General features: G+C 35.6%; 1 protein-coding gene and 1 pseudogene across 13 annotated transcripts in view; both read right to left on the bottom strand.

The window, feature by feature from the left end:
- The window catches only part of C2CD6 (C2 calcium dependent domain containing 6), a 122,139-nt gene that overhangs the window by 32,352 nt on the left and 73,733 nt on the right, over positions 1-16,054 (bottom strand). For 12 of the 13 annotated variants that reach the window (XM_072741009.1, XM_072741003.1, XM_072741010.1 and 9 more), the window contains one exon: positions 12,467-12,525. The exons of the other annotated variant lie outside the window; for it this stretch is intronic. In XM_072741009.1, coding sequence (XP_072597110.1) covers positions 12,467-12,525 — 59 coding nt within the window. The remainder of the gene's footprint in view (positions 1-12,466; positions 12,526-16,054) is intronic. 13 annotated transcript variants of the gene reach the window in all.
- On the bottom strand, positions 2,017-5,863 carry LOC140596019 (cyclin-G1 pseudogene; annotated as a pseudogene).

The raw sequence follows: 16,054 nt of genomic DNA, 5'->3' as shown, positions 1-16,054 counted from the left end.
CCTATGTTTTATGGTTTACCAACTGAATTTATCTTGTTCAATTTAATTGAGTTTTATCTATCATATAGATATACAGGTCTGACTACCACCCTTAAGGAAATTATTTAAGGTAAGTTTTCTTCTTTTTCCTTTTTTTTTCTTTATAAAAATTAAACTATTTTAAAATGCTGCAGATTCCCATGAGTTGCAAGAAAAAGCAGGGAGAACCCATATACCATTTATCCAGTTTCTCTCAATAGTACCATCCTATAAAACTGTAGTAAAATATCACAACCAGGATACTGACATTATACAGTCAAGATGCAGAACATTTCCACAAGGATCCCTAATGTCCTTTTATAGTCACATCCATTCCTTTCCTGCCTCCACTCCCTATTTAATGCCTGACAACCACTAATCTGTTCTTAATTTTTATAATTTTTTAATTTCAAAATTATTATATAGATGGAGTCATGCAGCGTATAACATTTTGGAACTAGCTGTTTTCACTCAGCATAATTCTCTGGAAATTCATCCAGGTGGTATTTATCAATACTTTCTTCCTTTTTATTACTATTATTCCCTGGTATGGATATGTACCACAGTTTATTTAGCCACTCACCAGTTGAAGGATAACCTGGGTTGCTTCTACCTTTTGGCTATCATGAATAAGGCTGCTAGAGAGTATTACACTAAGCAAATAAGTCAGTCAGAGAAAGACAAATACCGTATGATTTCAGTCATATGTGGAATATAAGAAACAAAACAAATGAGCATAAGGAAAAAAAGGAGAGAGAGAAACCAAGAAATCAACTCTTAACTATAGAAAACAAACTGATGGTTATCAGAGGGGAGGTGGGAAGTGAAATAGGTGATGGGGATTAAGATGTGCAGTTGTGATGAGCATTGGGTATTGTATGGAATTACTGAATCACTGTATTATATGCCTGAAACTAATATTACACTGTATACTAAGTGAAACTTAAGTAAAATGTAAATAAAAATTTAAAAGAAATAAATCATATTAAATCAACAGGTCAATCTAGGGAGAACTGGCATCTTTCCTATGTTGAGTCCTCCAATCCATGAACATGGTATGTCCCACCATTTATCTAGGCCTTTGATTCCTTGTCAACATTTTGTAATTTTTTTTTATAATTTTTTTATTTATTTATGATAGTCACACACAGAGAGAGAGAGAGAGAGAGAGGCAGAGACACAGGCAGAAGGAGAAGCAGGCTCCATGCCCCGGGAGCCCAACGTGGAATTCGATCCCGGGACTTCAGGATCGCGCCCTGGGCCAAAGGCAGACGCCAAACCGCTGCACGACCCAGGGATCCCACATTTTGTAATTTTTATCATACAGATGCTGCACATGTTTTGTTAGACTTGTTTAATTTTCTCTGGAGTTATTGTAAATGTTATTGTGTTTTAAATTTTTGTTTCCACATGTTCATTGTTAGTATAGAGAATACTATTGATTTTTTTCATTTTGAATTTTCATCCTTCAACTTTGTGGAACTCCCTTATTAGTTCTGTGTTCTTGTTGTTTGTAACTCTTCAGTATTTTCTACATAGACAATCATCCCATCTGAAAATATAGTTTTATTTCTACTTTTCTAAGCCATGTGACCTTTATTTCCTTTTCTTGCCCTATTACAATGGATAAAATTTCTAGTACTATATTGAAAAAGAGTAGCAAGAACATATGTCCTTGCTTTGTTTCTGATCTTGAAAGAATAGCATGCAGGCTTTCACCATTAAGCATAATGTAAACTATAGTTTTTTGCAGATGTGCTTTATCAAATTGAGGAAGTTACCTTCTAATATTAGTTTGCTGTTTTTAATATCATGATTGTGTATCAAATTTTGCAAAAAAAAAACTTTTCTTGTGTTAGTTGATATTGCATGATTTTTCTCCTTTTGTCTATTGATATGGTGAATTACAAGATTGATTTTCAAATGTTGACACTAGCCTTACATAACTTTATCTGATGAATTACACAGACTGATTTTTATTTTTATTTTTTTAAGATATATTGTGGTTCTTTGGTTTATTTTCCAGTGCACATTTACCCATAACATGTCATAAATGGGTACAGCCATTCTGGATGGACACAAGCTACTTGCTGCACTGAGTAACTGTTTACATCACTTTTAATGCCGTAGATCTCCTTACGGTCACTGACTTAATAGAAAATCTCAAATACTACCTTAGCAACTTCATAATTATGAGGATGCCTACTGACTTTTTTAAAGACTTTCTTTGGGCACAGGAGGGGCAAGTAGTGAAAGTATATTCTCTTCCTTTAAAAATTCTAAGTTAGAAGCAATAGTTTTTATAAAAACAGCCCTTATTAAAAACTTCTGGAGTGTTAAATCAAGTTTTTGGAGCATAGTTATTTTGAATTACTAACACAATAAAAACAAAGTTTCTTGATGGGATTAGATGGAGGCAGCAAATACTGTGTAAATTTTACTATGGATGCAAACCACCAGTTTTTTAGGAAAAATATTAACAATAACTTAATATGCCAAAATAACTAGGCCTGTAGTTTTACTTTTATAAAATGCCCTCAAATTTAAGTGTAATTCCCAAGTAGCAGTAAAGTCTAGATCTCGGAATTATCTATTATTTGCACTATAGGTACCAAGAAACCATTTTCATTGCCTAGAATAGTGACCCTTGTTATGCCTTAAAAGTGCATTTGTGAAATGTTGGTTTTAATGTATACCTCATAATTTAGAATTTAATTAGGTTACCACTTTTGATACCACCTAAATATAATATATTGACCCAACATAGAAAGTTGGGTCAATGTTAGAAATGAAGATTCACAGTTTACCTTCCCAGGCTTGTTATTAACATTTCACATTTATGCTCTTAGCTTTCATTTGTATGCCTCACAGATGAATTTAAATTTAATTTAAATTTAATTCCACTACAGCATGTTAATTAGGTAGTTTTCCCAAATCTGAGAACATCAATGCTAATCTAGTTGTGATGTTCTGGGCTTCACAGCTTAAATTCATTATAACATCATGGAATCCATAGCTCAGGATTGTGGAGAAAGGCTTCAGAGAAGAGCTTTTTTTGTTGCTGTAACAATCCAATTAAGGGACCATTTCAGGAATTGTTGGAAGGTGGGTTATTCTGTAGTAACTATGCTTCAATTGCCGAGCAGTACGTCCAGAAACAATCCATTTCAACTTCTGAACATTTGGTTTGGAACACTTGTTTGATGAATATTCAGTTAAACACTTGGATACAAGTTCTTGCCAGAAGGTCAAATCTCTGCCATTTATCTTGGAATGTGTCTGAAGACATTCTATTCGTTCAGTTAACTCTACAAACTTCTGTGCTTGGATCTCCAGTGCAATGATAGACAATGCCAACACAGAAGGCTTTGCTTTAGAAAATATGATCCTGCAGTGGCATGCCTTAAGTTGAGCTTCTAGTCTTTCAAAATTAAGGCTATTCTTCCTTTCAATTGGTAAGTTCTCTTGAATAAGTGAGTAGTAGAGTTGCAGAAATTGAAAGGCAGTAGTAGCTTTGACTTTCCAACACACTTTCTCCAATACAATCTTTTCCATTCTCATCAAGTCTGAAACCGTGAACCTATACTGGCTTATTCGGATCAAGTCAGTTGCCAATGGGACATTCCTTTCCTCTTCTATTGATTTAACAGCCAAATAGAAGCAGCTCAGCCCAACACAGCCAAGGTGCTTGGGCTGTACCTTCATTTTGGACAGGAATCTGTCCAGTAAATTCACAGCTAGAGAAAATGTCTCCGTGTCAAAGCCAAAGAACTGAGTTAGACTAAGAAGATCTTTTACTTCAAAGTCCCTTAGTCTTGCAGTCATTCTGAGGCCATTATCGTGTGCAGATTCAATTAGTCTCAAACCGCAGACCTTTGGCTGACATCTGGACTCCTGTTCCAATAGGGCATTCAGCTGGTGTAGCAGTTTCTGAGATTCAGTTGTTGTCAGTACTTCTATCATCTTGACCGCGACTGCGGCTCCTCAGCCGTAACTACCCTCCCCGGGCCTGCTCTCACCTCACCCCGCGGTAACAGATCCGATAGGCCCACGAGGAGAGGGGACTCGCGGGTAAGAGGGGAGAGGCCCGGGGAGGGGGAGCCGTCCTGGGCAGAGGTCTCCGCAGCGCCGCCCCGACGACACTGCCCACCACAGGGTCAGCTCGGAGCCGAAGGGCACACAGACTGATTTTTAAATGTTGAACCAGTGTTACACTTACACATTGCTGTACAAGTGTGCTTATATACTGTTTAGGATTTATGCATCTAAATTCATGAAGAAAATGATTTGTAGTTTCTTTTTTGTGCTGTCTTTATCTGTTTTTGGTATAAGACTTATAGTAACCTCATAAAATGAGTTGGGAATTGTTCCTTTCTGTTTTTTGGAATAGATTTGTAAAACTAGTGATAATTCTTTCTTAATTGCTTGGTAAAATTCTCCAGTGAAACCATCTGTGCTGGACACTTCCAGGAGCTTTTAAATTACTAATTCAATTTTTCTAATGGCCATAGGACTATTCAGGTTGATTCATTCATCTTAGTTGACCTAGATAACTTGTAGTTTTCCAAGACTTGGCCCATTTCCTCTGAATTGTCAAATATATGAGCCTAAAGTTCTGGGTAGTATTTCCTTTTCATCTTTTTAATAACTGAAGTGATAAACGGTTTCATTCCTGATATTAGTGATTTGCATCTCTTCTCTTTTTACCTTTGCCAATCTTGTTAGAGGGTTATCAATTTTACTGATTATTTTGAAGAACACCTTCATTTCATTGATTTTTCTCTATTATTTATTTTTTCATTTTGAAATTAATTGATATTTGCTCTTATCTTTATTATTTCCTTCCTTCTTCTTGTTTTGGGTTTCATTTGCCCTCCTTTTTCTAAGTTCTTGAGGTGAGACCTTAGGTTATTTATTTGAAAATTTCATTTTCCAGTGTATGCATCTAGTACTATACATTCCTTTCAGTGTTGCTTTAACTATGTCTTACTAGTTTTGATACATTGTATTTTCCTTTTTACTCAGTTCCATGTATTTTTTATCCCATTTTGAGACTTCCTCTTTTACCCAAGGATTTAGAAGTGTGTTGTTTATAAACATTTGGAGGTTTTTCTCTTATTTATTTCTAGTTTGATTCCAAGTTATGTGTTAATGGACACAGATGGCCTCTATATAGTATCACCCACCAGGTTGTTTACTTCTTCACAATAGGCTGAGACTTAGCTCAAAAGCCTGCAAGCACCAAACTAAAATTTGTGCACATCCAATTGTTTTAAAAAATAAACCAAATAAGCAGGTTTTTAGCTATTTAGAGCCTGTCTGCTTTGCATACCACATGAAACTGTGCCCAACATACGTTATCCATAGATAAGATAAACCTTGGGGATATAAAGATCTTGAGTCCCTGTTGCCTTTGGATTTCTCTGACCCAGAGACTCCCTGCTGAGCTGTTGAGTGAAATCACCTAGACATGTACTCCCCTTTCTAAAAACTTGTCCACAATGAATTTCCTTTCCATCCTTCCCTTTTGAGTGGTGAGCTCTGTGCTATAGCCTCCAGGTGGACTCATGCTGTGAGGGACTCTCCTCACATGCAAACATATTACAGTGTTATTCAAATAAGGCTTGTGCCAGGCTACAGCCAGTTTAAGGTCAAATATTTTTCCTTGATCAGCCTCCAAATCCCTTGAGCCCTCTATATTCTATTACGGTCAGAGAACACAACTCCTTGTGATTTTAATTATTTTAAATTTGCTGAACTTGGTTTTATGATCTATGATGTGGTCCATAAGATCTAAATAATCCATGGGCACTTGAAAACAAGTTGGGTAGAGTGTCATATCCTGTTGGCTGATTGTGTTGTTAGGTCTACATTCTTGTTGATTTTCCATCTAGTAGTTCTATAAATTACTGAGAATGGACTGTTGACATCCCCAATTAACTGTGGATTTTATTTCCTCTTTAAGCCCTATCAGATTTTGCCTCATATATTTTCAGACTGTTAATTTAGGATTATTATGTGTTCCTGGTGGATTGATACTTTTATTGGTATATAACGTCCTTCTTTGTCTCTAGTAATTTTCTTGTACTGAAGTCTATCTAGTTTATCTTATACTAATATAGCCATTGCTGCTTTCTATGATTAATATTTGCATGTCATGTTTTCCCACTCTTTTGAACTTATTCTTGTAAAAAGCATATTGTTGGATATTTTTTATTCACCTTGCCAAATCTGTCTTTAAAATGGTATATTTAGACCCCTTACATTTAAAGTAATTATTGACATATTGGGGCTTAAGTCTGTCATTTTATTTGTTTTCTGTTTGTTTCCTCTATTTCTCATTCCTCTGTTTCTCTTTTCTTATTTTTTTGTGGGTTAATATTTCTTAAAATCTGACATTGATTTATTTATACTGGGTTTTTTTAGTATGTTGCTTTTAAGAGTTTTCTTAGTGATTGTGCTATGTATTACATTTATGTAACATCACAATTTATGGTAATTGATATTTTCCCTCTTCAAGTATAGAAATCTTTTATTTAGGCCCCTTCACTTTTTTTATTTATTTTTTTAAAGTTTTTTTTTAAATTTAATTTTTATTTATTTATGATAGTCACAGAGAGAGAGAGAGAGAGAGGCAGAGACATAGGCAGAGGGAGAAGCAGGCTCCATGCACGGGGAGCCCGATGTGGGATTCAATCCCGGGTCTCCAGGATTGCGCCCTGGGCCAAAGGCAGGCGCTAAACCGCTGCGCCACCCAGGGATCCCCCCTTCACTTTTAAAAAAAGATGTATTTATTTTAAACACACACAGAGAGAGAGAGAGAGATTGGCAGGGAGGGGCAGGGAGAGAAGACAGTCAGTCCCAAATAGACTAGTGCTTTTTGCAGAGCCCAACATGGAGTTTGATTTCGCGACCCTGAGATGATGACCTGAGTCAAACCAAGAGTCACTTAACCCACTACACCACCTAGGCATCCCTAGGGCCCTTCACTTTTAAAATGTAATTGTCTTAAGTATTTCCTCTACTTAATGTACATCATAGTAGATAGTGTTATAATCTTTAACCATCACATATTATTTTAAAACTCATGAGAAGAGGAGAGCCTGTAATATTTGCCCATTCTCATGCTCTTTTCTTTCTGAATTTCCAAACCTTCTCATCTTATTTTTTTAGAGACTTTCCTTTAGCCATTCATTAAGAATCTGTTTGCTACCAACAAATTCTCTTAGTTTTCCTTTATCTGAGAATGTCTTTACTTTTCCTTTAACTCCTGAAGGAAACTTTTGCTGGATATAGAATTCATATTGGCCAGTTCTTATCTTTCAGTACTTGAAAAAATGATGTGCCACATTCTCTGGCCTCCATGATTTTAGATGAGAAAATCAGTCATTCAAATAGGTATTCTCCTATAGGTAATACATTACCTCTGGCTGCTTTCAAGTTTTTCCTATAGTTTTCAAATGTGTAATGATGATGTGACCTGGTAGATTTCTTTGGATTTATACTCTGAGATTTGCTCAGCTTCTTGAATCTGTAAGTTTATGTCTTCCTATAGATTTGGGAAATTTTCAGCCATTATTTCTTTAAATACTTGGTCTTTCATTTCCTTTTCTTTATATTCTTCTCCTCCTCCCTCTCTTCTTCTTCCTCCTCCTCCCTCTTCCTCTTCTTCAATCCCTCTCTTCCCTCTCCCTCCCTCTCTACTCCTTCTGGAAGTCCAATACATGTTAACTCTTCTGCTGAAACAATTTTTTTCAGTCTGCTTTCTTTCTGTTGTTCAGATAGTATAAATTCTATTGATATTTCCCTAAGCTCACTGCTTCTATCCTGTCATCTCCATTCTACTATTAAGCCCAATCAGTGAGATTTTCATTTTGGTTATTGTATTTTTCAGTTCTATAATTTCCATTGTTTTTTTGTTTTGTTTTTTGTTTTTGTTTTTGTTTTTGCAATTTCTGTGTCTCTGCTGATAATTTTAATTTTTTTTCAAGAGAATTTCTGATTGCTTGATGAAGCATTTTTATGGTGGTTGCTTAAAATCCTTGTTAGGCTGTTCCGACATCTGATTCATCTTGGTGTTGGCATCTTTTGATTATCTTTTCTCATTTATGTTGTGATATTCCTGGTTCTTGGTATGGCAAGTGATTTCCAAGCATATACTGGATATGCAGGATCTTATACGAAGGACCCTGGATTCTTAAAAAAAAAAAAAAATTTTTTTAAAGTAAACAGTTACCCCGTTGAGATGTAGCATGGGGCCAGCCAGGTGAATGTGGATGTTCAGCTTCACAGTAGGCTCCCCTGACACCACTCCAGCAAAAGTGGGGCAATGACTCATACTGCCTTGTTGCAGACAAATGGGATGAGCATTAAGCATCCTCCTTGGTCCTGATAACACCTTCTCAGTGACAGTGGGGCAGCCACTTGAACTACATTCTGCATCCAAGTATGGATGTAATATCATCTCTCCCCTAGGCTCCCTGACATCAAGGATTAGAGAGCGAAAAGCAGAGTGCCAAGCAGCCTGCCTCCCCCATTTCTTGGTTTTGCCTCATTGATGTCAAGCAGGGATGGAGGCTCAATTCCCCACTGGATCCCACTGACAAAGGAGGAAAATAAAGACTACTGCTAACTGGGACTCAATTACTCATCAAATTTTGTTGCTACTAATGGAAATGGAGACTCAGCTGGCTACTAGGCCCAACTGAGACTACCCTGGTGGGAGAAGCCGAGTTTTACCTACTTTCACCAGGCTGGGATGAAAAGATCAGCTTCCAGCTTAGCCCCACCAACAGTATCTATCAGGAAAATTGTAGCATTGCCATGTTTGGTATCTATCAGGAAAATTGTAGCATTGCCTTGTTTGGCTGGATGGAGATGGCTCAGTCCTACTGCCACCTAATGGGGAAATCACAGTGCACTGCTGACCTCCCAGGTGTATGGGTGGGGTATGAGATAGAAGATCAACTTCCTGCTTGTACCTGCTGAAACCATGTATGGGGAAAGGAGTGTGATTTTTCCATTGGAGTTTGGCTGCAATAGGACAAGCATCACCCAAACAATTTTCTGCTCTTAGCCTACTCTTTTCTGAGTTCCTTGGCTACAGGGAATAGGCTTTCCTTGGAGCTTTATTGTCTGTGCCTATTGCAACTCTAGTTGAAGGCTTCAGCAGCATCCTGTTCAGATATATGGGAGCCAACAAGGAAACTTAGAAAACTCATACCATGTCCTGAGATCCCTAGGCAGCCTACCTTCTTCTTTCCATGTTTCAGAGATTTCCTATGCTTGTTTGTTATATGTACATTTAGTTGTGATGGAAAGGATCTAGGAGGAACGGGGCTATTCCATCTTGGTAAAACTGAAATTTCTTCATTTTAATATAATTTTTCATTTTGAATATTTGTAGTTTCTTTTAGCATTGCTATTTAATTGTTCAATGTTTTTATAGTAATTTTTTTAACCTAAACAGTAGTATTACCAGGTTATAGATTAGTAAAGATAATTTGAGATGTCCTTACCCTAGGAATTAGAGGGAGAGCTCATCTTGATTCCTACTTTATTGATATATAGGAAGGCTGTCCTTTCTCCTCTTATTAGCCACCGTGCCTCTTCTTAATGTCATGATAATTCTTCTTCCTTTATCCCTTATTTATCTTTCTTTCTGCATGTATTTCAAAGTGGTGAACTTTTATATACAAAATATATAAATATTGTGTGTATGTTTTTGTACATGTTTCTAAAAAGAAATTGCAGGGTTTTAGCTGAGTATTCCTTTTCCACATGGACCTTGACTGCCTCCAATCTAGATCCTTGGGAATTGTGGCAGACAGTTCCTCACATTCACAGGTGGCCTTTGACCTTTGCTGCAAGTGATCTAGAGGGGGTAAGGAGTGTAGTATACTTGGGAGTAAAAAAATATAGAGTATACTTGTGATCATTTGCCTAATACACTACCAACACCATTTGGGGATGTCACAGAGCATTAGTAGAAAAAAACTATTAGTGATAACAGCAAAAAGCCAAAACTTACATGGCAAATAGACAAATATAACATCTATTGGGTGACAACTTTGTATTACTGTGCCAGGTGCCAGAAGATAGAAAGGTAAGTAAGATAAACACTTCATCCAATGCAGTAAAAGCTATGGCTAAATAATCAGCTACAAAGGATAGGCTATTTCTTTGGTTGTAATATGCTAAATTACCTAAAGTGTCATAGTTAATATGTAGCCAAGCTCAATCTGAAGCTAGTTGTCAACTCTCCTTTAACTGTCAGTGCTACTTTGCCTATGCCTACTGCCTACTGTACTTTGTAAATTTATCTCACTTAGAACAATTATATTACTGTAATATTGTGGTTTACTCCAAGTAACCAAGTAAGTCTTTCCCACTACCTCACTATAAGGCCTTTGAAGTCAAGAGCTATATTCTGTTCATTTCTGTATCCACAGTTCCTGGCACATAATAAGTACTCATTCAGAAAGTATTCGTCAAGTGCCTAGGTTTCATACACTATTCCAGAAGAAAGGAATATAAGACACAGAAACTCTCAGCTCTAAATATGCTTACATTCAGGTAGAAAAGATGGACAGCTATGATTAAAGATCTCACTACACTGAGATGGCATTTAGGAGATGGTTTCTACTTTGCTTAAGAGTCTCTAAGTGAGTCCCCTGGAAACACTTACAGCTGTATATTTCTGATAAAATTTATCTTCATCAAAATATTTTGAGTTAGGTAGACATAAAAATCTCTATTTCTCTAGTTCATTGATCTTATTAAAACATGAATTGTTTAAATGGACCTGGTAATACTACTGCTATGAGGGTTCAGTTCAATTCAACCAACACAATGTTCTACATATATTTTCTCACTGAATCACCACTTTTGGTTAAAAGGCCTTTCATTCCCCATGTCTACCTTCCCTTTCCTGCCCTACGTCCCTGTTAAGTACATTCTTCACAGAATATTCCCAAGGCATCCTGTGTGTTCATCTAGTATACTTTATTATAACTCTGTTTATTTTTCTATCAGCTACATTCACTAATATATTTTTGCCATCTCAAAGTATAGGGAAGAGGAGAAGGAGGTTCATCATATATACTCTAGAGTCAAATCCCAACTCCCTTACTGTGTGACCTTAAACAGTTTATCTAACCTCATTGAGCTTCAGTTTCCTCATCTGCAAAATATAAACAATAACAATGCCTATTTTGTTATGAGGATTAAATGAAATACTGCACATAAAAAGCCTAATATGTTGCCCATCTATATTATTATTGATTAGCATGGTGCCTGCTATCTAGTAGGTATTCAATAAATGTTTCATAAACTAATCCTCTTTAACCTTCAGCTAGTAATGAAAAGACTGCAGCCAGAATGCAAGTCTTCTGACTCAAAATCTTGTTCTTCTGTAACAATAGCATGTTTTGTGATATTATGCCATTGTTTTCCTAAATAAAAGTTTAGGCCATTAATCAGATGGGATTTTTGTGCTATTTTTAGATGCATGGATCAGTATGGAAATAATTTCAATTCCAAAACATTAAAATATCCAGGATATTTTGATGGCTTACTGGAACAATGGTATTAAATATTAGAATCAGTAATGCCCTGGCCAGTTGGAATTGTTGCCTTTAAAGTAACTAAACCTTTTTGCATGGAGTTCAAGATATTCATATATGAAATTCTACTATCTAAAAGAGTATTAGTATGGGGTTCTAATGTCTTAGATTAAGGAGCCAGTTAGTCATTAAAAATTACAAAGAAAAGCACATATATTTTTCCTCTTTTGAGAAATGATTCTTATCTACTGGGTGCAAAATATGAAGTAGACCAAATTTTTCTTTCTCTTCTCATCTTCCAAGTCAATATTTCTTTCTTGCCTGATCATCCCAAGCCACACAACCCTTGTCCCATTTCTGAAATACTTACTGCTGTTAGTCATCATGGCATTTAGACAGCTGAATCTTAAACAAATGAAAATTTCCAAGATGCAAAAAAAAGGAATCCAGTATAATTAATCTCAAGTATTAATGGACAAATGAGATGAGGAGAACAGGTTCTTTAAAACTGTTCATATCAAAATAGATGGGTAGAGGTAGTCTATCCTTTCCTAGTGCTCTTGTGTGTTGCCTATTAAACAATAGCTATATGGGGGAAGGCAGAAGTAAAGAATTCAAAAGTTTAGCCTGTTAAAGTTAATGTTATATTTATGTTGCTTTATAATAGCTTATAAATTTATGATAAACTATAAAATATATAATAAATTTTATTTAAATAAATTCATAACATATGCTTTCTTGATGAAAGAAGTCAGTAAATATTAATTCAAAACAATGTAAAATATTAATAATGATTTTAAAGGATACACCAAAGTCAGTAAATATTAATTCAAAACAATGTAAAATATTAATAATGATTTTAAAGGATACACCAATCTACTTACTGATTTTCCTTTTTTATTTGTATTTTTTTGTCCACAAAACTGACTTTGCATTACCCTATCTGAAAAAGAATGAAAAAAATGATTATATAAATAAGTTGGCACTTGTGGTATTTGACAAACATGTTCTACTGGCTTATCTGTAGCTAATAATGGTGCAGCATAGCAATTAAGAGTACACGCTCTGGAGCCAGACTGCTTGGACTCAAACAGTCTCTGCAACTAACCATCTAACTTTGGACAAGTTATCTTGGCTCCATCTCAGTTTCCTCATCTGTCAAATGATAAAGATCCTGTGTCATAGGGCTGTGTGATTTAAAGGGCTAATGTATGTAACACTGTGTCTGGAACATACCAAGCACAAAAGGAATGGAAGTTCTGTTCTTGTTACTATCACTACTACTTCCTTTGCTCTGATTCCTGATACATTGTACCCTTGGGTCTGTCACTTAGTAAGTTCAATTGCTATTTTCAATAGTATTGTTAAAGAGCGTATGTTAAGTGATTAAAATGAAATGTCATCATGAGCTAGGTTTTTATGTACATAAAAGATTGTCTTTTAGTCAAATGATAGTAAATGTTTATATGGAGTACTACTTTTCTGGTTCTTAATGCTGGTTCAAAAAATAAATTAAAAACCTAAAACCAAAAAACAACTCATCATTGCACTCCAGGTGGTTCTGAATGTTTTTGTGGCTGTTAAATTTTATGCACATTAATCAAATCTGTGCTTGACTGGATGTTTAAAAAATTGCTGTTACTCATCCTTCTTGGAGCCTCATTTTTGTCTGTTCTCTAGCAGTCATTTGGGTAAACTTCCATTACACATCTGCTATTCATACCCACCTCCATAAAGCTGTGTAGACAGACAATCTACATTCTAGAAAATTTCCATGGATAATTCTATATTTCCTCAAGAATTCATGACCCTAGAAAGGAATCTTAAGAAATAAACTAAAAGAATTTATCAAGTATGTAATGCAACAACTATGGCCTTCAATGATTTATGGTATTAGACTGAAATATATTTGCAAATATATATATTTAATATATATGTTATTTATATTTAATATGTATTAAATAACTTATGTATATTAAATATATACATATATATAAATGGAAAAATATATATATTTATGTATAGGAGTGATAGGTATCTCAAAAAGCAGCTCTAAAGTAGTGGGGCTAACCATATTCCTCTAATTTGTTTATAGGTAATAAATCAAGGAATTAAAAAAGTGAATAAAGTCTAAATGCACTGCTTTACACTTATATAATATATGCATATATTTTTATAAAAGCAAAACTAACCTATATTTGATTTTAATTTTTAAAAAATTTTCAAGTTTGTATTTAAATTCTTGTTAGTGGGCAGCCCCGGTGGCGCAGCAGGGCAGCCCCGGTGGCACAGCGGTTTAGCGCCGCCTGCAGCCCGGGGTTTGATCCTGGGGACCCTGGATCGAGTCCCACATCAGGCTCCCTGCATGGAGCTTGCTTCTCCCTCTGCCTGTGCCTCTGCCTCTCTCTCTCTCTGTGTCTCTATGAATAAATAAATAAAATCATTTATAAATAAATAAATTCTTGTTAGTTAACATACACTGTAATATTAGCTTCAGGCATAGAATTTAGTGATTCATCACTTACAACACCCAGTGCTCATCACTACTAGTGTCCTCCTTAACCCATCACCTATTTAACCCATCCCCCTCTACCACCCCTCCAGTAACTCTGTTTGTTTCCTATGGTTAAGAGTCTGTTTCCTGGTTTGCCTCTCTTTTTTCCCCCATATTTTCACCAAATATGTCTCATATGTGGGATTTAAGAAACAAAACAGACTTTCTCTGACTTATTTCGCTAGCATAATACTCTCTAGCTCCATCCATGTCAGTGCAAATGGCAAGATCTCATTCTTTTTTAAGACTATGTATTATTCCATTGTATATACAAGTACTATGTCTTCTTTATCCATATACCAGTTGATGGACATTTGGGTTCTTTCCATAATTTGGCTATTGTTGATAATGCTGTTATGTGTCTCTTGGAATCAGTATTTTTGCATTCTTTGGGTAAATACCTAGTAGTGAAATTGCTGGGTCATAGGGTAGCTCTACTTTTAACTTTCTGAGGAACCTCCATACTGTTTTCCAGAGTGGCAGCACGAGTTTGCATTCCCACCAATAGTGTAAGAGGGTTCTCCATTCTCCGCATCTTTATGAACACCTATTGTTTCTTGTGTTGTTCATTTAGCCATTCTGACTGGTGTTGAATTGTATAAATTCTTTATATATTTTGGATATTAACCCTTTATCAGATACATTATTTGCAAATATCTTCTCCCATTCCATAGGTTGCCTTTTAGTTTTATTATTTCCTTCGTGCACAGCTTTTTAATTGATGAAGTCCCAAAAGTTTATTTTCTGCTTTTGTTTCCTTTGCCTCAGGAGACATACCTAGTAAGAAGTTGCTATGGCTGATGTCAAAGAAGTTACTTCCTGTGTTCTCCTCTAGAATTTTAATGGCTTCATGTCCTACATTTGGGTCTTTCAGCCATTTTGGATTTATTTTTGTGTACAGTGTTAAGAAAGTGGTCCAGTTCCAATCTTTTGCATGGCTGTCCAGTTTTCACAACACTATTTGTTGAAGAGATTATCTTTTCTCCATTGGATGTTCTTTCCTGCTTCGTTGAAGGTTAATTGAACATATATTTGTGGGCTCATTTCTGGGTTTTCTATTCTGTTCTATTGGTGTATGTGCCTGGGGTTTTTTTTGTTGTTGTTGTTTGTTTGTTTTTTGCCAGTATACTGTCTTATTATAGCTTTGTAATACAGCTTGAAGTCTGGAATTATGATGCCTCCAGCTTTGCTTTTATTTTTCAAGATTACTTTGGTTATTTGGGGGTCTTTTGTGGTTCCATACAAATTTGAGGATTGTTTGTTCTAGCTCTGTGAAAAATGGTGGTGGTATTTTGTTCCCTATCATTATATGTGTAAATTGCTTTGGATACTATAGATATTTTTAACAATTTTTGTTCTTCCAATCCATAAGCATGGAATGTCTTTCCATTTCTTTGTGTCATTGTAAATTTCTTTCATCAGTGTTTTACAGTTTTCAGAAAATAGATCTTTTACCTCTTTGGTTAGGTTTATTCCTAGGTGTCTTATGGCTTTTGGTGTAATTGTAAACAGGATTGATTCCTTGACTTCTCTTTCTGCTGCTTCATTATTGGTGTATAGCAATGCAACAGATTTCTATACACTGATTTTGTATCCTAGAACTTTACTGAATTCACATATCAGTTCTAGCAATTTTTTGGTGGTCTTTCCAGTTTTCTATATAGGCTATCATATCATCTGCAAATCATGATGGTTTTACTTCTTCCTTGCTGGTTTGGATCCCTTTCATTTCTGTTCTCTTGTCTGATTGCTATGGTTAGGACTTCCAGTACTGTGATGAATGTAAGTGGTGAAAGTCAATATCCCTATCTTGTTTCTGATCACAGAGGAAAATCTGTTTTTCTCCACTGAGGATGATATTAGCTGCAGGTGTTTTGTATATGGCCTTATTATGTTGAGGTATGTTCCCTCTAAACCT

This window comes from Vulpes vulpes, chromosome 16 (genome assembly GCF_048418805.1).
Source record: "Vulpes vulpes isolate BD-2025 chromosome 16, VulVul3, whole genome shotgun sequence".
Lineage (NCBI taxonomy): Eukaryota > Metazoa > Chordata > Mammalia > Carnivora > Canidae > Vulpes > Vulpes vulpes.
Note: the sequence above shows the minus strand (reverse complement) of the source record. Positions and strands in the feature narration are given on the sequence as shown.